This window comes from Gallus gallus, chromosome 14 (assembly GCF_016699485.2).
Source record: "Gallus gallus isolate bGalGal1 chromosome 14, bGalGal1.mat.broiler.GRCg7b, whole genome shotgun sequence".
Lineage (NCBI taxonomy): Eukaryota > Metazoa > Chordata > Aves > Galliformes > Phasianidae > Gallus > Gallus gallus.
In genome coordinates this window covers 1,717,439-1,739,427 of record NC_052545.1, presented here as the reverse complement: position 1 = coordinate 1,739,427, position 21,989 = coordinate 1,717,439, and the positions used below count along the sequence as shown (strand labels likewise).

Sequence of the window (21,989 nt, the reverse complement as noted above, 5' to 3'; positions counted from 1 at the left end):
TTGGAGAAAAAATGAGGCTGTTGGTGGCGGGACGGACTGCTCAGCCCCTGCAAATGAGAAGGTGCAGGGCAGGGGGGTCGTGCTGTGCCTGAGCCCGGCCTCGCACTGCTTCTCTGCTAGCGTCTGCCTCTGGCCGCAGCTGCAGGCAGCATCCTGGGGACCCTCAGCTCCCGGCACCGCCGCATTACGTCCCGTATTTCAGGGCAAATTTGGAAGGAAAACAACCGCTGACGCCTGCGGACGGTTCCGCTCCCTTTCTCACACCCGACACCCGAATCCCCTCCCTTTAACCCCGAGCCGCGACACCAATTCCTCGGGACCACCCCCGGAAAAAGGCAGCGCCGCAGGGCAGCACCGCGCCACGTTCCGTCCCGACCCCGCGCCCCCTCCCACCCCCCCACCCCCCCCGATCCTCACCACTCGCCCTGCTCGGCCGCCCGCGGGTTGAACCTGATGTCGCTGTTGACATTGAAGAGGAGATCGCCGTCGGCCAGCGGGGGCAGGGCGGCGCGGTACAGCGGGTGCTGGAAGAGGGCGGCCAGCGGCGCGGCGTGGGCGGGGGGCGGCGGGCGCGGGGCTCCGGGCGCGATGAGCCGCCGAGGCCGCCCCGCCGCCGCCCCCTCCCCGCCAGCCGCCGCCGCCGCCGCCGCCGCGTCCCCTCCGCCGCCCGCCGCCCGCTCCGCCGCCTCCCGCGATTGCGAGGAGAGGTTGGAGGCCGGCTCGGCGCTGAAGTCCTGCAGGATCCGCAGCGTGTGTTTGCTGGGCCAGCGCGGGGCGGCGCGGGGCGGCGCGGCGGGCGGAGGGCAGGAGCAGCCCGGGCGGCCCTCGGCCCCGCGGCGCTCCAGGCGAGGCAGCAGGTCGATCATGATGTGCATGGTGCAGGCGACGAGGAACACCATGAGGATCAGCACCCGGAACTTGCGGACCAGGAGCATTTTCATGGCCGGGAGCGGCTGATGAATTAGCGGGGGAGGGAGGGAGGGGAGGCGGCGGGGTCGGCCGGCAGCGGGCGCGGGTCTTCCGCCCCCCCCGGGGCTCCGGCGCTCTCCTCGCGGGTCGGGCGGCGAGCGATCAAGTCAATAAAGTTATCTCCATAGGCGCCGCGACAGAAACAGGCTAAAAGCGATAGGTCCTCATTTCTCAGTATCATCAAGAACTTGGGAGGGGGGAGGGGGAAATCGGGGGAAAAAAAAAATAATCGGAAAAAGGAGCCTTTAAAATCAATAGGAAAACAAAGCCAGCGGCACTGCGATATCTACAGCCATCTGTTCGCGGTTCCTCTCGCTTTTTATTACGGGGCTCACGACAAATAGGGAGAGCCGCTTCTGGAGGGGAAACCGGCGGCTGGTGCTGGCTGCGATTAAATCATAATCGTTCAAAAAATGCCGGGGAGGAGGGGAGGGAGAAGAATATTAAGAAAACCTGTACGGAAAGGCGACAGAAGGAAAAAAATCATCCATAACGTTTGGCAGTGCAGGAAACGCTGACTCCTTCCTTTGAATGCGCCCAGTGATGCAGCAGAAGCGCTCTCCGCTCTCTCCCTCTCTTCTGTGAGACTGCTTAAAAACATTGGCTGCAAAATCATTTTCTCCGAGCGGTTCCAGCTCCTTCATCCATCGCGTTGTCCGCCGCTCGGGAGAGACGAGCGCTCAGCTGAGATCCAGCCGGGGCGGCTGCTGTATCCGAGCTGGGCTTTGCCTTTGGCGTGGGTTGGGTTTTTTTGGCTGCAAAACTGTCGGATGGCACAACTGCAACATAAAGGTTAAATATGGCACAGGGAAAAAAAAAAAAAAAAAGAAGGGGAGGGGGGAGGGGGAGGATTAGAGAAAAGAAACTAATAGAATTCGGTAGCGGTTCTTTATAGCAAAGAGGTCCCGTCTTTGATCTCTGCTGGGTCCTACGGATCTGCCTTTAGAGAAAGGAAGAGAGGAAGGGAGGGGGAGAGAGAGGGGGAGAGGGGGAGCTGCTTGGCAGGTGCAGAGTGAAAACCTCTTTCAGCCACACTGGGTTCTGGAGACGGCTTGGCCGGGCAGCTCTGCAGCTCCGGCTTCCAGTGGATGTGTTAAATATTATGAGCGAGCCATGATTCCTGCCTTCCTCGCGTCACAGTTAGGAGATTGGCTAAATAAACGCTACAGTGATAGTAACAGGAAAACCTCAACCAAAAGTGTTGGGTTTTTTTTCCTCCTCCTCTCCTCCTTCCTTCCCACCCCCACACCCCCCCCCCCCCCCCCCCCCCTTCATTCTACTGCAGCTCCAACCGGAGCAAGGAGAGGGCGTCTGTTCCACAAAGGTTTGCAAAATAAAATTAAGAAGAAGAAGAAGAAGAAGAGGAATGTAATAACCGAGCGGTGGCGGAGAGGGGAATCTGCAATAACGTTGCAAAGCGTTGCACGCGCTGCGGGCCGCGCTGGGAGCGGCGGTTGTGCTCCGTCATTGCCGGGGCTGCAGGGCGGGCACGCGCCGCTCCCCTCGCGCTCAGCCCCGCGCCGTAGCAAAGTCGCGGCGGAACGGCGTGCGCTGCTCCCTTCGGACGAGCAGTCTTTATTTTGTAATCCCACATCCCGTGGGTTGTGATAATCCGAGGTAATCTGCGCTCTGCCTGCTGGTGCTGGTGGCCCCAGGGCAGCGCCCAGCGGGCGGTGGGAGTGGGTGCTGGAGGAGGGGACGGGTCACCGCGGCCGCGTTGGGGTGGTGAGGTGTGCTGAGGGCTGCCGGCTGTGTGTGTGGCACGAGGCTCCTGTGCTCCTCAGCGAGGCTCAGTAAGCACGAAGTGCGGCTGCAGCAGGAAAGATAAAGCTACGTGCTTCTGCCCAGCCAGCACCGCCTTTACGTAGAATCCTAGAATGGCCTGGGTTGAAAAGGACCACAGTGATCATCGAGTTCCAACCCCCTGCTATGTGCAGGGCCGCCAACCAGCAGCCCAGGCTGCCCAGAGCCACATCCAGCCTGGCCTTGAATGCCTCCAGGGATGGGGCATCCACAGCCTCCTTGGGCAGCCTGTTCAGTGCGTCACCACCCTCTGGGGGAAATTCTTTACATAAGATCTCAATGCTGATTGGGATGGCCCATTTTTCTTGGGACTAACCAACATTAAATACTGCCTTCCCCCCTTCAGAAGTATTTTTTACCTCAGGATCCATCCAACACCATTCCCCCACTGGGAGCTTCTGCAGAGCACACTGCGCTCCCCTGGAGCACATCCATGTGCTTACAGCAGCACTCTGCTCTGCAGAAGGGAACTCACAGCTTCTCTAAGGGGCAAAAAAGACCAGGAAACAACAGTTGGACAGTGCCATCACCGTGTGGACTTGTGTGTGCCTTTGTGAGGAGCAGGGTTCAGCAGGAATTACGTGGGGAAGAGCATTTAGTTGCGATTTTCTGCCTACCACTGGCTTAGCCTTTCTCCTGCTCAGCTTGGTGTGCTGTCCTTCAGGCCACCAGCTGGGCTGCATTAGCCATCAAGCCCAAGGATACAAAAGCAGGGAGCTGGGAGCTGCATTATGGCTGAGATGGAGGAGAGCAGGCAGAGGTGGTGCTCCAGGGGAGGTGAGTGCAAGTGGTGGTTCAACTGTGTTCCCTTTACTGTGGTTTCTCTCAGAGGTTCTGAGAAGTTGCTTGGAACTCTTTGTGAGTCTGTGAGATTGAAGAGTGCAGTGTGTTATCTGCTGTGGTGTGGCCTCGAAGGGCTTATGGGGTATGGGCTGTACCTGCAGGGTTCTCATCTTCCCCTCTGGCCTGAGGGGGAGGTGGCCTTAGCAGGCACCAGGGAGGTGGAAGAAGACTGAGATGTGCGAAGTTGAAGTTGTTTGAATACATGTGATATTTTGCAGAAACAAAATGCTGTGTTAGGCATATCTGAACTGCATGTTCAAGGGTTACGTAATGGAAGTGGGATTGGCTTTGATGTCTAATACAGAAAATTAAATGCAACTTATTATGTGGCTTTCAAAAGGTGAAATAAAAGCACAGTATTGTGAGCAGGCAAATGATTCCTTGAAATTGCTTGTTGTTGTTCTCATCAGAGTGACCTTTTTTAAATATTGGTTATTAAACTAAGCATGGTTTTATCCAGATCTTATCTACTTATGGACTGAATCCTGCTCTGGACTTCTCGGTCCTTTTGTCCCTTTCAAGCAGTGGGGGCTGAGGGCTGCTTGGTGCATGTACTGTATTCTCTCTGCAGCTGGTCTTTGTGGATGGGTTTTTCCAAGATGGAAGTTCCCTGGAGGTGTGCATGAGAGAGCTGCTTAACTTGACACTTCTTTCAATTTCCTTGGTGGTTTTCAGAAGAGCTAAATCTCTTCTGCAATGTGTACTTCTTTAAGCAACTCTTTTTATAGTGTAGACAACACCCATATGCTATCAAGTCAAGGTGTTGAAATGCCAAGCAACACCAGCTGGAGAGTCTCCTCCGGGGATCTGCAATAAAGTTATGACTCCATTCACCTGCAGCTAATTGCTTTAAGAGATGCTGTTCACCTGTGGTCCTGGCCTTTCTGGCTTCCTGGGAGCACTGGGAGGTACTACACGCTGGTTAACTTGGGCTGCCTCCTGGAGGTCTCTGTTGCCATTGTCAGTCTGTGGGTGTTTTTCCTTCCATTTTCTCTCAGTATCTTTCCTGCTTTGCACTTTCCCAGCAGGGATGAGCAGATGCTGTTACCAGGATCAAATTTTCCTTTGGTCATCTTAGTCAGTGCAGTGAGAAAAACTTTTAAGGGGAAAAAAGCCATCATATAATTCTTTGTTTCTTGATTTCAGTATCTACAAATGCTTCATTTCACAGATGACCACACTGATGGGTAAGGATGCATGGGTATCTAAGGTGAACACTAGCAGAGGGTGAGCGTATGGCTTTGCTTTAGAGTAAAGGGCATTGTGTAATTCCCACTGCTGTATTTCGTGAGCCTTCCAGCCTGTATTCTGAAGGCTGCTAATGATTGGCATCAGTAGTATTTCACATCTCCTGTGTGCCTCTGAGCTGTGCTGGTTGGTAATGCAAGGGAGCGAAACCAGGGTGCATCCAGCTTCCTCTGTGCAATGTGGGTTTCATCTTTAGCACATCTCAGTGCAGCAATAGCTTCCTTGCTTTCTTATGACTCTTTCCCCATAATAAGGGCAAGAATAAAGCCCTGGTCTTGTTCTAGGGACATCAGAACTTTAGTGTGAGCAAGGAGACTCTTCTTACTTCTGTAAATAGCACTTTGGGTGGCAGAGCAAATGGTAATCTTGTGTTTGTGTTCCTTTTGGAGGTCCTCCAAGGCTGGTGAGCAGCCTGCAGTTTGGGCCATGCTGTGAACCTGAATACCTGCTGGGAGGGCTGAGGTGACCCGTGACCAAGAAGCCACAGGCTGTAGCTGCATGGAGCTGAAGGGTGAGGCCTGAGTGCAGTCAGGAGCTGGGCTGCAGGTCAGTCCAGATGGGAGACTGGGCAGCACAGGAGAAAAGGAGCAGGCAGGGGTAGGGCAGAGCCAGAGAGATTAAAGAAACAGGGCCAAGGGCTACCAGGGCTGGGGGAACATCCCAGGAGCATCCCATTGCTTGCTGAGAGCAAGCATGAGTGAGGTGCAAGCGAGCTTTGGTTCTGGAGCCCAGGAAGGAATGGTGGATTTGAGCCCTGTCTCTGTGTCTTGGCGCCTCCACTCCAGCTGAAGTGCAGCATTTGAAGGCAGGGGAGGTAACTGGCAGTCAAACATTTGCCTTTCCAACTTGGAGCTGGTGGGGAAAGCACTAATTTTAGTAACTGGAAACTGTGGACTGGTGTTGAGGCTTGTTCAAATCAGCTTTTACCCACAGAACTGGCTGATGCAGAGCCATAGGGCCTTTCTGACACCGCCTGGTTTGGATGGTTTCAGAAGTTGCTTACTTACTGTTTTACCTGCAGAGATCCCAGACTCAGTAATGAAAATGTAAATATTCCTTCCTATCTGAACTGTGTGCCTTCAAATGGAGTTCTGTATGTGGCCAACAGCTTTTCATTATGGCTGTGCTGAGTTGGACCAGCGTTACTCCTATAACAGCAATGCATGTTAACAAGGAAATAACTTCTCAATGTCATAATATTCAATTAAGGAGCTATTGCATGCAGCTCATCTTAATAATTTCAATAAAATCGAGTTCTTGCCATCCACTTTTTTCTCTTTTGACTGTTGAATTAAAATGCCCTTTCTTCACTTCCTTGAAAGTACATGCATGCAGTTGGAAATGTGACATTAAACCACTACAACCACAAGCCAGGATCGCTTTGGACCTAACATGCTTTTTCTGATGTTTCAAATTAGCACTTAAAGGCAGAACATGCAAAAATGTGTTGCTTTTATTTAACAATACAGTCAAGAATTCAGGGGCAGTAGTCAGATCCTGGCATTTCTTCATTGTTTTGTGCATGAATTAATAGCTTTTCTGCTGGGTAGGTCTGTGCCAGAGTTGGTTTCCTCCACTTTGCCTGCTCACCTCACTGAGCAGCGACAATGGTCAGTGTGTGTGATAAAGCATTCAGGTAAATAAGTGAAGCGTGTTTTGGGGTGAGTAAACAGACCTGGCTGTTTTGTGTCATAACTGCTTACGGCCTTCTGATGTAAAGCCTGAGTGCAGCAGGACTGATTGCAAGGCAGGTCTGGCTGCATGGCTCCTGTTGGTGTGGTTTTGTTCTATTGAATGGAAAATGGGGGTTTCCTGCATGTTAACCTCCCATACTGTGAGAGTCACCTGTATTGCTGAGACCTGCACCTGCTCTGCCTCCTGAACAGAAGGTGAGGCCATCGGTGCTGTTTCAGTGCTTCTCATTGGTGTGTGGAAGATCAGCAGTGCTTGTCTAAAGCAGTGTGATGTGTTGAAACAACCGTGTAGGTCCATTTCTTTTATACTACTTGGGTTGTCTTCCAGCCCAGGGTTTTGTGAGTTAGATGATACTTTTGGTCCAGACCTTGACCCAATCTCTTCCCAAACCCGGAGGTGATGCAGTCAGTCCTTCCTTCCTGTCATGGCTTTGCTAAGGCTGACTGGAAACGCACTGAGCTGTGAGCTGGAGCTCAGTGGTGCTCAAAGGAGGCTTCCCCTCTTCCCTGCAGAGCTGCTGCTGGGTTGTCAGTGCAGGGCAAAGTGCAGCCTGTCCTGCAAATGCCCCACTAGCCTCAAGTGATTGCCGAAGGCCCAGACCTCCAGCCTCAGCTTGGGGTGCTTCCATCCTGTAGGTTGGGATTCAGATGTTCTGTGTGACCCCAGAAGTTGCCGAGGGACCTGTTGGAAGCAGAGAACTCACCATGCTGGGACCATGAAGCAGAAGGCTTTTCCCTGCCCTGCTGTTACTCCTCAGCTGTTACGGATCAGGAGTTAGCTCCTCAGCTGGTATCAGCTGGCTGTGGCTTCAATGAAACACCATCTCACTGTGTCAGCTGAGGATCTGCTCCACAATGCTCAATTCTTCCACTGGCCGGAACAGAGGGCTGCCTGGCAATGAGGGAACAAAGCCTGGTGTTGTTGTTGCTGGGGTTGGCCTGGGGCAGCAGTGCATTTGCTTCAGTCGTTCAGGCAGAGCAGTGATCTCCTGTGCAGCTCCAGCAGCTCCTTCAGGTCCCTCCTCCAGTAGAAGGAGGTGATGGGAAGTTAATTATTGTTTACTTATCTAAAAATTCCTTTAACTCAAATTATCTCAGTTTACAAGATATAAGGCCACACTATTTCAGGTACTGTAATTTCATCTTCCTGTAATAAGTTAAAACCCTTAAAAGAAGGGTTATCCCCAAATATTCTGCGTTCCATGTGGACCTTCTGTGTTCAGGTAGCAGCACGTGGCTCTGTTAAAAAGCAAGCCATGTTTTAGACTTGAATTGGACAACATTGTGCAGATTCATTCGAACTGAGGGAGCTGTGATCTATGCCAGGGGGAAATGCACCCTGATGCTAAAAGCAAGGCACAGCACACCTCCTGGGAGGGCTCTGTGTGCTGACGTTTGCAGTCACAGCCACACTTCAGTGTGTACCAATACAGGAATGGATGCACACATGAGGAGTTCAATTGTGTACTGGAGAAACTCTTCTGGCAATTCTTTTTTTGTTGTCGCTGTCTAATTTGGATTTCTATGGATGTTTTGACTTCTTACCTTGAGCTTTTTTTCCTCTTGGCTGGTTAAACTTTCAATCAGATCATTTAAAAAAAAAAAAAACCCGAGGAAGTCTTTGTGGTTTACTCTGCCATTTTAAGCATACCACAGCCTGAAATAGAAACTAAAATGCTAATAAAGAAATCTCACGGGAGAGCCCCGCAGCCGGGCGGTGTAACGTGGGCTGTGAGTCCCTCTGCCCTGGGACACCCCTGGTGGCTCTGATGCTGGGAAGTCACTTCAGCCCCACTTCCTCATTTGGTGGGAGGGAGACCTGAGAGTGCTCGGCGATGTGTTAATGAAGGTACAGGAGAGAGATGCTGGTATTTTCCGTCTCTTTCCTTTGGAGTATAATTTGTGCTCTTGACTTCAACCTCTCAAGAAACTCAAACCCTTGAGAATACTTCTGCAGAGGGAAAACCTGAAACCTCTGCGTGAGTCCTGGATGGAGAGATCTCTTACACTCAGTAGTGCCCTCAGGGCTATGGGATTGCTCTGGTACAGAAAGGCTGTGTGAGGTGACTGGGAATGCAAAGCACAGCGAGCCAGGGGCTTGCAAGAGCCCTTTGCAGCCCTCTGCTCCCCAGCCCTGTCTGCCTTCCTGCCCCCCTCTGCTTCTCTTGCCTGCTGTCCCTGCGGAAGTGCTTTCCTGAATGCTGATCAGAATAATCACAGCTTTGCTTCTGATGACTTGATATGAAAGCCGCTGAGAACTTTGGCTGTGGAGAATTCCTGTACAGTAATTATCACATAAGGAATCCCCATTTCCCAGCAGATGATGACACTTTGTTCTCTAATCAAGCCTTGCCACGAAGCTCACAGCAAGCACAGAAAAGCGTGAGCAAAGCTGGTGCTTACGAGGGCCTCGGAGCTCCCATCAGCCCTCCTTTTCCTTCCCACCACCTGCACTCAGCTCAGTAGGTGCTGGTGGAAAAGCCTTTGCTGCTGCTTAAAAACATGCACCTTCTGTGCTCCAGTCACTAACAAACAGGTGTATCCCAACTTAGAGTTTGGTGTCAGCTTCTTTCCTAAGGAATTCTGGCCCTCCTGGCCCACTCCTGGTGCTGCTGTCACTGTGCTGAGTGCGGCTCCCAGCAGCCTGCACTGTTCTGTGCTCCCCGTAGCTCAACTGACAGCTCTGCTTCCTCTCCCCTTCCTGTGTGCAGGGTGGGTTTTCCTGGGACTTCTTTGGTGGTGGTGGTTTCCACTCCTTGATTCTGAATGTGTCAGTTTCCCTGAGGGATTTATCACACATTATCACTGTCTTGGTTGTTTTTCCTACTGATGTGTTGCAGTAATAAACTCTGGCACTTAAAGGCTGTTTGGCTTTTGCTGCTGGAGGTGGGAGGATGTGTGTGGCCCCTGTTATAGGAGCAGCTGTGCTATTACAGGGCAGGGATGATGTTGGGGTGCTGGAGAAGGATGCATTTCTGGCCATCTTGTTTTCTGTCAGGCATTGGGCTTCTCCTTGGGGTGTACTCAAACACTTGGCTCAGTTTAAGTGTCTGAGCTGGAAGTATAATTGCCACGTCCCTTTTAAGTCAGACCTGATTGCTTTTTGGGATTGTCACTGCATTGGTCTCTCTCAACTGGGGATTCTACCCATAAGCTGTGGTGGTACACCTCGACTGATCCACTTCTTGCAGATCTGGGAAGCTTTGAAGCAGGGCTCAGCCTTTGTTCTGCTTTTGGGCAGCGCCCACAGCATGAGAGTGGTGTCCTTGGGTGGAACAGTGCAGGAGGATGGGATGATCTGAGTGCTCAGCCCCAACAGTCTGGCAGGGAAAGCAGCTGCTCGCTTACTGCTCTTTCGGAAGATGCACACTTTGGGCAGTTGCCAGGGAATGTGATGAGGTTATAACTCCTGGGTGGGCTGCGCTGGGGTGTTGGACCTGCAGGGAGGGGGGCTTTGGGTGCAGCTTCTCCCTTCTCCGGTTCTTTGAAGACTGAAGGTAACCTGAAAAATAAAGAAACAAAAGGTTTCCATGGGAATTCTGAAAGCAAAGCCGTGCGTGTTAGTGTGCTTTGTTCTGTGTACCTCACAGCTGTCAGAAGTTGCAGTGTAAATGGACCTAACAGTGCTTGGTGACCTCTGTCCAGAACAGATAGGAACTCATTGTTGGCAGTGGTGGTGAGCTCTCTTTCCCTGCAAGTCCTCACTGGAGTGGTCCTCTGGTTTTGGCTGAAACCCGGGGACAGGGAAGTGGTGACAAGATAGAGCGCAGTGAGTAACAGGGCTGGGTCAATTATTGACTAGCCCATCTCAGCACCTTTGTTTTCTTTGCTGACAGAACATCACGACCTTTGTATGGGGAGCTGAGCCTGCAGGAGCCCAGTGCTGACCATTCTGGCTGTCACTGAAGTGAACATTCCTTGTTATTGAAGTGAATTGAATTCTCCCCTTGCAAAGCATTTCCCATTACCTTTTAGATCAATGTTCTGCACATGGCTGTCTGCTCTGATTTCTGCCCTTTCTCACAGGAAAACATGCAGAACAAGCCAGTGCAATAGCTGCTGACTTGTAAAATATTTCAGGAGCTGAAGTGAAGTTAGAGCAGTGCCAGGTGTGGTCCAGACCTCCTAGACATAACTGCCATACATACACATACAGACACTGTATTCAAACACCCTATCATACAGTGACTCATCCTTATGTGAATGCTTCTTCAAATGACATATCTGCTCAGTCTGAGAACTTGAACAGTGTGAAGGGGCTTTCTGTGACCGTGGTGGTAGTGCTCTGTGTTCACATTTGCTGTGTGAAGGAATCCTTCCCCATTCCCTTTCCATCTGTCTTCAAATACAGGCTGTGCTCACATGGTGGGTCAGTTTGTGCACAAGGGCTGCACTGCTCTGTGCCTTTCCCATAGGTGCTGCTCCTTTGGGCACTGGTATAGCCAGAAAACTCCTGAGAAAGAGGCAAATAATTGGGATCTTCAAAGGGGCAATGCTATGTCCAGGGTGCTCCTTGCCTTGATGGGATGGAGAGCTGGAGTGTCTGGATCCTGCGCTGGAGGTAGAAGAGCAGCAGCTGTCCTCAGCTACTTGCTGGAGTCAACGGGAGCTCCATTGGTGATCTTCAGCTTAGCAGTTTGATACTGGGTGACTGGTGTGTTCAATTGAGAGGCTGGTGGAGCCCTTGCTGTGATGCCTGGGGTTAGCAGTGGGAATAGAGGACTGCTTAGCCCAGCATTGCGAAGTTCATTGATAGTGTTGGAGACCTTCATAGAATACAAGGCTGTAAAGGACTACAGTAAAATTCCAGTCTACAAATGGAAATGATGCAAGTGAATTGAGGACTGTGGGAAATAAATGGCGACCTGAACGTTTGTATTTCTCTGATACAGAGTAATGCAGTGACACTCTCAGTACCTGGTGGCTTCTGGGTCCACAGATAGCAAGTAAATTTAAGGGGAAAAAAACCACTCTCTGAAGGGAAGTAGTAGCAAATGCAAAAATGCTTCAAAGGCAGCATTGGAACTGGTAATGGTTTTTATCTTAAAAAATAAAGACTTTGGAAAAAACATGAGAAGGATCAACATCAAAGAGAGAACAGAAGGAAATGGGGACAAATAAATTAAAGAATGGAATTATGAAGCAAAAGAACATGATGTTGTATACAGAAGGACTGAAAGTGTAGGGTGATAGGAAATAAAACAAGGGACTAACAGTGAGATGCAGCTTTGAGTATCATTAGCAGAGGTGCTCACAGTCCCACGTGAGCACTTGCATCATACTTCCTATTTTTGTCTTTCATTTTATTGTGCTTTGCCCTAGAGAAGGTAATTACAGGTTCCTTGTGATAATTACAGATGTAGGCTGTGCCTTCTGCCTCTGGTCTGCAGGGCAGCAGTGCTTTGGGGAGCTGCTCAGAGGTTGGTTTGCTGTGCACCATCAGCAATGGCAGGAGTGGACTGGGGGGTCACAGGTGGCAGAGGGCAGAGCACTGCCATGTGCTGGGTGTGGGTGGACCTGGCTGTGTGTGACGGGGGGTGAAGGCTCAGTGAGGCCTGGGAGGAGGCTGCCTTCCGTGGGGAGCCCTGGAGGTCTGCAGAGCATGACTGGTCCTGTCTTGCCACCTACGGAGGTGCGGAAGAATGTATGGAGTGCTGCTGCCAATGAAGTCATAGGGTTATTTTATGTGCCAAGGAAGATGCTGTTTCCCAGTATCTTGGCACACACTCAGTACTTGAGAATCTGGTGTGGAGACCAGCATACAAACGAAGGCAGCGAGGTCCTGCTGTGCAGCCCCTGCAGGCCCACTTCCCCTGCACTGCTGCTCAGGGCACAGAGGCTGCAGCCTTGAGTGTGCTGCACACATACAGTGTGTGACAGGTGCTGAAGCACGCTCTGGGGTGAGCACATCACAGAGGCAGTGCAGAAGTCAGAGCTTAACTGTGCCATTTCCCACCCGCTTTTGTTACAAACCTGTGGCAAAATGGCCCTTTCACTTCCCAAATATCTCATGAGTCCACACAGACCCAAATTGTTTCTCTTGTGAAGGACTTGAGAGAACTTGACTGAAAACCCTCCCTGGTGCAACGTTCTTGGCTTATTCTCAGAAGGGAGATGTTGGCATTGCTGCAAAGTACTTCAGGAGGAATAAGGATGCCGCAGGGCAGTGCAATACAAATCTCTGTCCCAGACAGCAGTGCTGGCAGCTTGCATGCCCCGGTAGCCTCTCTTCCTCCATCAAATTTATAGAGGTTGTGTTCTGATGCAGCAGCGCTTTCTCATCTGCTTCTTCGTTGCGGTGGCAGCAAGGAAATGGGTCGAGGCTGCAGACGTGCTGCTGCTGTACCCGCACTGAGTGCCACTGGAGTAATTGAGCTCCTTGCTGACTGGCAGCCAGAGCGGCTGGGAAGCAGAAAGGAGTAAGGAGGGGAAAAAGGAACAGAGGCGTAGAAAGATGAGAGGCACAGCAGTGGTGATCACCTCTGAAGTCTCTTAATGGAAAGATCTGGAAAATGACTTTCCCTTTTGCTTTGCTCTCCAGCCCCGGTGTTCAAAGGGCAGCAGCTCTGAGCGCTGCCAGCTGGATCCTCTGCAAGTGCTGTGCTTTTGGCTGGGGCAGGCTGCTGCCAGCACTGGAGAGCTTGCTCTGGGTGTTCAACGTGCACGTTTGCATTCTTGAAACCTAAGCCATAGTCTTATTTAGTCTTTGAGTCATTAAAAAAGAAACCGCACACTTTGCAGTTGTGAAGAAAAGCAGCAGAAACGGCTTTCTTGGCACAGATATCTGCAAAGTGTATTTCCACAAAAAGGACTCCCGTGGGGGTTTAACCTCTGAAGGACACTCACGTTAAATTAAACTGTGTGTCTGGTAACACAATGGTATTTTCAGCCTGGCAAGCCTGACGGTCACAGGGCAGTAACACGGCACAGAATAAAGGGCACACCTGCACCCAGGGAAAGGATGTGCTCTTACCGGGTCCACATTAACCCTGCCAGCCCTGAGTCACTATGGCCATGTCACTTAATTTCATCCCATCCTCTGAAAATGGATGTGAAATCAGTGCCGTAGGCAGTCTGCATCCAGAGTCTGGGAGGATAAGTTGCTGAGAGATGATCACTTTGTTCTTAAAGGGGGAAGAGTGGAGTGGTGTGTCTGAAATGCTGCTTTCTGCTCTGCCTGGTGGGTGAGCAGACACATGGAGTGTTTGCTGCTGGAGTGGAGGGACCTGGTAGGCAGGGCATGGGAAGAGATGTAAAAAGTACCCTGGTTCTCTTGTTGGGGTGGTGTGTTGGAGGGTGGCATGGAAGTGATGGGCAGGACCTCCACCTCGGCTGTGTGCAAACTAGCTTTAATTCATGTCAGCAAAGGGATATCTGTGCATTGTGGTGCTCTGCTGGAGGGCATCAGGGTTCCTGCACATCTCTGCAGGAGTCGAGCAGGGCTCTGCCTGGGCTGGAGCTGACAAGTTCTGCAGAACCATCCCATCTCACGCAGCTTCCTGCTCATCTGGGCATCTCTGCGTCACACTCCTCCACCCTGCAGAGCTCTGTCTGCTGATTGCCGTGGGCTGGCACTGCGTGTGCTGGATGCTGCCTGTGGTGGGGTTGGCCTGGGCAGCCAGATGTGCTTGTGCTGATAGTAACAGGAGTTGCTGTGCGAGCAAAGCTCCATCTGGGTTGCTTGCATCAGCTGTGGGACGTTGGCCCTGCCTTCTTGCTGGACAGGTTATGTAACCACATCAGAAATCAAATGCGTAACTTGAATCTCACCTCCTGAACATCTGGCCATTCATGGTTTAGGCTGGCTGATTTCACAAGGATTTTGGTTAGAAACTGCTCTCTATGCACGCATGGCATGGAAAGCAATGCTGAATGGTTGCCAAGACAATGACCTGGAAATTCATTTTCAAATTCTAATGGCTATTGTATTTCCTCTGCCTCAGCTCAGAGGCTCAGTGAGAGCAGTGCTGTGTTGACCTCTCAAGCCCCAGTTCAGCACTTGTGTAGAACATTCCCTCTTCTCACTGCTTTGCCACCTCGGAAGCCAGGGCAGCAGTGCCCTGTGAGGAGGAACGATGTGACCTGAGGGCAGCAGTGGCTGTGGAAGGAGTCCATGCTGCGTTGCATGGAGCTGATATGAGGCTGCTGGCAGCGTGCTCGGCTGTGCCCTCCCAGCACTTTAATTTCCTCCCTTCCCCGGGCTCAGGTGGTCTGACCCTACTGCCCTTTGGGCATGGACTGATCCTCTTCTATTCTTCACCAGGAAAACAAAACCCAGGACAAGTTTTGCTAGAGAACTGTCAGGGAAGTGGTGGCAGCTTTTAACTTGCCCAGCTTGTTGGCCAAGCTCTGTGTTGGCAGGTATTTTGGCAGCTCTTTTCTGCTGGAGGCTTTTCTCAACTCATGTTCTTTTGAGCTTTCCTTGGGATATCAGGTATGCCCCAATCCCTGTCCCTTCTGCAGCCTCAGATCCCCTGCTGGAGAGGATGAAGTCAATGGACAGTATGTCGCAGTAACAATGTGTAACACAAAGGTTTCATGGCTGTGTTCTTAATGTTTTTAATCCAGAGACTTTGGGTAAGTCAGTCAGGCAGTCTGTTCCTTCAAGACCTCCCCCAGCACTTTCAGCTGCACTTCTTACTCTCATGGAAGATGGATGCAATGCACGCACCCATGCATGTAAGGCAGTGCTGTGTTGAGCTCAGCCCATGTGTTCCACACAGGATGCTGGCTGGCAGCCAGATCAGTAAATGGCTCTGATTTTTTTGATGGAGATCAAGAGCACGACAGATGTACTGTATACTGAAAAGAGTTAAAAATAACTGTTTGCCCCCTCTGTGCTTGCCTTAGAACAGAATACCCACCATACAGAGGGGTGGTTGTTTGGTGTATGGAGATGTTAATGTTAATAATTGCCTCTGCTGTTTCTGAGAGCTTGCCAGGCTTGTGCAGGGGGCCTTGATGTTAATGACAAGTATTGCAGGCAGATTTTTGCAAATGTTCTGAGCTCTCTGAGTGCTGTGAGCTGTGAGAATCTCCCCGTGCTGCAGCAACTTGTGAGAGAAGTGGTACGAGGACATCAACTCCCACCCCTGTCCCACCTGGAAGGTGGGAGCTTTGGTATTTGCTTTGCAGCTGGGGTAAAGAAGTCAGGGTCACACAGCAGACTTCTTCGGTATGGCTGGTACCAATTGGTTCTCATTACAAACCCCAGCGGTTAGCTCAGCACAACACGGGGATTGGCTGCATCTGGCAAAACTGGATTGATTCCAGTGAGCTGCAGAACTCCCAGCAGGCTGCGATCCTTGGCAGAAGAGGATTTCTCTTTAAGAGTTAATCTGAGTGCTCTCAGTCCATATGTATGTCTTCCAGTGTGGCTGGCTTTGCTGCAGCTGTCAGATGATGGGGGGCCTTTCTGTACATCATTCTGACAATACACATTTGTGTGCTGGTGGAATGAAAACACTTTCTTCCTTTATTCGTGTCCTATTGTGGGAGAGCTTCATGTCCTCTTCACACTCCTGCTCAAACACACAGCACTTCTGTGTAGTCTGTTAAGGCCCGGTTGACCTGGGGGGCTGTTTGTTTGTTTAAGAGGAATACTGCTATTTCTGTAAGTTTCCATTCAGTGGGTTTTTGGATATGTTACTCTTCAATTCTTTTTTTAAACCCTTTCTTAGAATGCTAAAAAAACTAACCAGACCATTGGAGTGCCCTGAGAGCTCAGTGATGAGTTACACTGGAGAAACCAACGTTGTATCTTCCATCGTTTGTCTGGTGTGCTGGCCAAGCTTCTCATTTAGCAGTGCACCAAAGTGAGTCATGAATTGTTCAGTGTAATTACCACGCAGTGCAAACCCGAGGCTGCAGAAGTCTGAACCTCTTCCTGTCTGTCGTTCTTCCCCTCCTACTTGCTTCTCAAATACGATGTGCTTTGCAGGAAAGCTGTGCTTAGCATCGCAGCTTCGACCCCGTTCGGAGCTGATGCAATTAAAAACCAGGTTCTGATTTATTGAGTAAAGTTCCTGTTTATCAGACAGTCACAAGAGGAAGAAATGCCTTTTTTTTGTGCAGCTGGAGTTTTATTTTTAGGGAGCATACCCTGGCAGAGACAGCCATGGCAGGGTTGCCTTGATGTGAGATGTGTACATGCTGGGAGACACTCTTGTCGATGCTTTAAAATCAGTTTTGCCTTGAAATTGGTTCTTATATCCTCCTGTTTGTCTTGTCTGCATGCTTTGGGAAGCACTCATGACATGAGGCAGTTGCTTGGGGTGGCTGGAAAGGCCATGCGCTCATTCAGGATGTGACCCCATGAAGAACTCATTGCAGAGGAGTCCCACTGACTGCATGCATTGGTACATGGTGAGGTGTCCCTGCAGCCTGGGACTCCAGAACTGCAGCTGTGCCCCAATTCCTGTGCCTTTGGGTGCGTTCACAGAGCGTCACCAACTTTCACTTGCTTTGGAAATGTAAGTGCTCAAATAATTGCTTCTAAGTGAGTACAGAGTCAAAATTCTTCATAAATTTGCTTTAAAAAAAAAATGAAGCTCTTGGGAAGAGGTGGGGTATTAAGGGCACGTTCTGTGGGTCTGGTAAAGGACCTGCAAATACAGAACATCCTGAGTTGGAAGGGACTTGTGAAGGTCATTGAGTCCAACTCCTGTGCTCCAGATTAATTCACGTGCTTTGAAACTCTATGATGTATGTGTGAGAACACCTTCCGAAAGAGCTTACAGCCTCAATGCAAGTGTGTATCAGGAGGAGATAGCAGTGAACGAGACATGCTTGGTGTGGTGTGCCACACAGTTATGTGAGAAGCTAAAGTAATCATTGAAGGGGGGGGGAGAAATCAATGACTCAACGAGAGCTGTGTTGGATGGAAAGCATAAAGGGGAACTGCTGATAAAGGGCTTATGAGAGATGAGGCAAAGTGGATCAAATCCATGAGGCTACTCCAGGCAGCGGGACAGCACGAATAATCCCTGTCCTACTCACTGTAATTACAATAGCTGCCTTGGAGAGATGGGTTCAGTCTAAATGCTGCCTTACTTCGATTCTGTCAATTAAAGTCTGATGTGATTAAATGGAACCCCTGCTCGGTGTGCTCAACACTGCAAGATGTTGAGGAGACTGGCCCCAATCCAACAAAGCACTTAAGCCATTCCATTAGCCTAAATGGCACTACCTGTATGCTTAATTTTAAGCATGCACTTAAGTGCTTTGCTGGGTTGGTGCCAGTGTGTGCAATGGGTGGTGAAATCAGGTTCATAGTGAGCACTGAAATCCCGCTTTGGTTTTTGCTCACATGAGATCTGCGTGGTTTCACTTATTGCCTCTTAGGCCAGCTCTTCAAGTTGGGATTTCAATAAAAATAAGTGGTGATTCTGAATAAATCACCCCCTGAAAGTGCTGCTCGTGCAGAATCTTTACAATGCGTGCTATCAAAACCTGTTCACCTAGAGCAGTGCCAAACGGGGCCCTTCCAGGTAGCAACACTAAAGCACCTGAGCTGACTGAGTGTGGAGTCTGACACTGTGCGACCTGTGAGCGTTGTCTGGGAGCAGCTGAAGAGTATTTGCAAGGGTTGATGTTCTTGACTGAATGAAGTCTGCATGACCAGATGCTTAATGCTATTCTTGGATCAAATGGAGCTGTAGTTTATGTACAATTGTTAAAAGTGTATCATAAAATATCATAATTATTATCACTCGGTTTATAAACTCTTCTCCAAAAGCCCTGAAGGCACTCTGGATTCAGAAATAAGCACATCCACAGAGTCTGGGAAGAGGGAGGTCATACAGGTGGCTGAGTCCACTGAGAAATTTGGAAATGATTTACTCTAAATTAAAGACAATGGACTTGGAAAGGACCTCGGGAGGTCATTCAGTTCATCTGTCTATTCAAACCTCCAGCGCCGTACATTCCCTGGTCTCCCTAAGCTATCTATTCCAGGGCATCGGTCTTTTACCATTAGAAAGTATTTCCTGATGTCCAAATTGAGTTTCCTAGCTGTAATTTCAGCTCGTTCTTTCTTGCCTAACCTACCATGCACATGAGGAATAGATCCCCTTCCCTCCCCTCTGCAGCATCCCATCGCAGCAGTCTCAGTGCAGTGTTGTGCTGCTGTTTCTCAGCATGAGTCTCTTTTCCTTCATTCTTGCAATTATTTATGCTCCTCTCATTTCCAGCCCTCTGGGATTTGGCCCTCAGAAATACCCAGGAGGGAATAAGAATGAGTTTGAGACTGCTTTCAGCATTTAGGCCATGCAGTCTGATGGGCGGAGGGAATCCTGCTGCACTGCCTTGCCATGCATCACAGTACAGAGCTCCCAGTTCCTGTGCACGTGGCTCATCATTTGAGATGACCTCCATTAAAGAAATACTTCAGCAAAAAGACAGTTTGAAAATTTATTTTCCTTAGCAGCAAGAGATGCAGGTGATAAAGCTGCTGTCAGATGCTGTGCTGCTGCAAGCTCAGTGTTTCCCCAGGGAAACGGGGTCCTGACTTCATATTCTCACTTTCCCTGTGACTGCTGTAGCTCTTTGCAGAGCCTCAGCTCTGTTGCTGGATGTTGGGGTTGCTGGGAGGCGGACAACAGGCTGAGACAGAGCAAGCAGAGCACGAGGTGCAGCTCTGCAAGCCTGGGCTGGAAAGCCCTGCAGGAGGGATGTGACAGTGAGGGGTAGGAAAAAAGAAGGGAAAGCTGCTCCTGGAAGCCCTCTGCACTGATCCAGCTTAAATCCATGGGCGCTTCCAGGCTGGGGATACTTCAGTACCATTATTTCTATTAGTCTCAAAGCAGCACCCCAGGAAACCTGCGGCTTGGGAAGCGCTCCGGTGGCAGCAGCTGACAGCCACGTGGCTGCAGAGCCGGTTATATTTACACCCCCTGGTGCAGATGTCAGCACTCATCAGTGGTCACAGCGGGCACTGTGGGGTGGGCAGAGGGCTGCTGTGCTGCTGCAGAGCGCGGTGTGCCGAGCAGGGAGGCTGTGATTATTAGGATGTGATCAACGTAAGGCACTGTCATTAAGGCAACTACTTCCATCACCTTTAGTGAGAAACCTGGCAATGCAACCTTTCCTCTGTTCTGTTCTTTCATTTTCTGTGTTGGGAAATGGAAGTAGGCAGCAATTCCAGGAGCCTTTTTGTGCTGTATTTTGTTTGCTGCACAAAACATCATAGAAGCACTTCTGTCGCATAACTTCAGTGAAATTTTCCTGGAGGAAATCTTTCCTTTGGCTCCAAAGTGTTCCCATAAATGAGAGTTGGGTTCTTAATTCATGGAGGTACTTTAGGAAACTTTTCCTTAAGCCGCGCTTGAAATATACACTTTCCGTTCTCAGACAGCCTGCTTCCTATATGGCAAATTTGTTTACGAGATCTGATACAATTTATTTTAGATCCTTCTTAAGAGCTAAGGATTAGGGAATGATGGATAATAGCAATGAAGTTGGATCATGTTTAATATCTTACGTGCTTTTCTCCTACAGCAGGTTAAATAGCGACCAACCCTTACCTTATAAAGCCTCATTTGAACCTAATACTCAAAGGTAAACACCACAGAAGTTGTTTAAGGCTTTTGTTTGACGTTGACTTACAATGTTTCCTCAACTGAGGAAAATGAGGAAAACTGCCTTGGAGTGATTGAATTCCAGTATCTCTGATTCTGCTCTTCTAAAAACAGATCTCTTCACCGTTTGTCTGAATGACTCCCTTGAGTTTGTTAACGTTTGTAATCATACAGTTTAATTTCATCTCGCTTGAATCAATTTGTATAGTAGACTTGAGGCAATGTCTTCATATTCTGAATGAAGCACTCTGTTCCCACTAAACCCAGAATTCTCCACCTTGGAGGTCCAATGCGGTCTTCTGAAGTGCTTTGCCAATGCTGCTCTTGGGCTGACCCAACCACAGTAGCACCCAGGCTGGCTGTTTCCATGGGGAGGTCTCAAAAATAACTTGGTAGAGGAACACTTTTCAGTTCCAAAATGCTGAAGTGAACTGAAGGGATGTGGAAGGACTTGTATGGAATAATGCAGGGAGTCCAGAAGTCCTCACTGTCACTGGCAAGGCCCTGTTCAGTTCATTCCATTCTTTGACCTGGGGTAAATGGGGCTATGTGGATGCCATGGGTATGTTCAGTACCAGCTATTAGGCATGCACGTGGTGGTAACCTCTCTCCATGTCACAGGACAGCTGTGAAATTCAGTTCCAAAACAAGTCCAAAAAGCATTCTCACCATCATTGCGTGGAGCCATACAACCCCTGTAACTGGGGTTAAGAATGCTTTCTGCTACACCATGAGGAATGTGGATCTTGTTGCTAGAAAAATAAGTCACTCTGGCACTTGTTTATTACAGTTAATTGCACAAACACTGTTTTCTTAACAGTTCCATTTCCAGCTGGGAAATATCTTAAACTGAGAGGAGGAGAAGGAAATCATAGGATCAACGTTTCTGTTCACTTAGAGCAGGCAGGATGTTACGACTCATTGCCTGGCCCCTGTGTTCAGCTCCTGGTGCAGGGGGGAGCTCTCTTAGGGCAGGAGAGGAGAACCTCATCCTCCTTCTTCCAGTGCTGTGCTGGGGGGGGGGAGGGGGGTTGCCCAGACTTCTTTTCCCCCTCCAAAAACACATTGTCAGCTTCAGCCCTGGAAGTGAGGCAAAAGAGAGATGCTTTTTTTTTTTTTTCTCCACTAATATTACACAGGAAATCAGATTCATCCTTGCAGAACCACCTTTCAGCTCTCAGGGTTGTCCTTCAGCCATACTTTGTCAACCAGACAAAGCTCCTCACTTGCGTGAAGCCCTCACAGAGAGTACCCAAAATAATACTTCCATGATGAAATAACAAGTCTTGGCACTTCTACAGCAGCAGCCAAACACTCTGCTGCCATCGGTTTCATTAAGAGGAGAAAGCACTGGAAACAATTGTAGCACAAATAATTGATGAGAGAAGGGCAGGATCTCTAAGCTGGCTACAATAGATGTCTCGGGTCTGCTTGGTTCAGGTACTGCAGGTGGGAGCCCTGTGTGGTGATTAGGAAAGAGAAATATTTGGGGCAGAACAGAATGTGGTAATTGTCCTGGTGAGCTGAACAGAAATTGCTCTTCAGGTGGGTAAGTGGAAGCAAAGGTACTTTTATTTGAACAGCCTGAGTTGCAGTCACGTTTGATGGGGCATCAGACGTGAGCAGGGAAAGCACGGTGGTCTTCAGTGGGACAGCATAGGGCTGGAAAGCACTATAGGGCCCTTAGCAGCAGCAGCAATGGATAACTCAATTTATCCGTGCAAGAAAATGAGTAAATAACAGCACTGTCCTAAGAGTTATGCCTAATGTTCCTTAAATATTGATAACTTTGTATAGAATTTAGCATGCTGGGCTCTTCCATCCCTGGAGTTCCTTCCAGATGGGGTAGCAAAAG

At 49.7% G+C, this 21,989-nt stretch overlaps 1 protein-coding gene and 1 non-coding gene across 16 annotated transcripts in view; one reads left to right on the top strand and one right to left on the bottom strand.

The window, feature by feature from the left end:
* FAM20C (FAM20C golgi associated secretory pathway kinase) overlaps positions 1-2,039 on the bottom strand; it is a 53,450-nt gene extending 51,411 nt beyond the window's left edge. Inside the window, exons 1-2 of one of the 2 annotated variants that reach the window (XM_015294318.4) lie at positions 1,990-2,039; positions 418-1,748 (exon numbers count right to left, since the gene is read on the bottom strand). In XM_015294318.4, the coding sequence (XP_015149804.3) occupies positions 418-941 (524 nt within the window). In that variant the 5' untranslated portion in view covers positions 942-1,748; positions 1,990-2,039. Of the gene's footprint in view, positions 1-417 lie in introns of both variants that reach the window. The other variant, XM_046900936.1, reaches the window with a different exon arrangement.
* Positions 2,040-2,474: 435 nt separating this feature from the next.
* Positions 2,475-21,989, top strand: part of LOC121106795 — a 148,588-nt gene continuing 129,073 nt past the window's right edge. For all 14 annotated transcript variants that reach the window (XR_005839841.2, XR_005839842.2, XR_005839846.2 and 11 more), the window contains exon 1: positions 2,475-2,586. This is a non-coding gene — a transcript (uncharacterized LOC121106795). The remainder of the gene's footprint in view (positions 2,587-21,989) is intronic.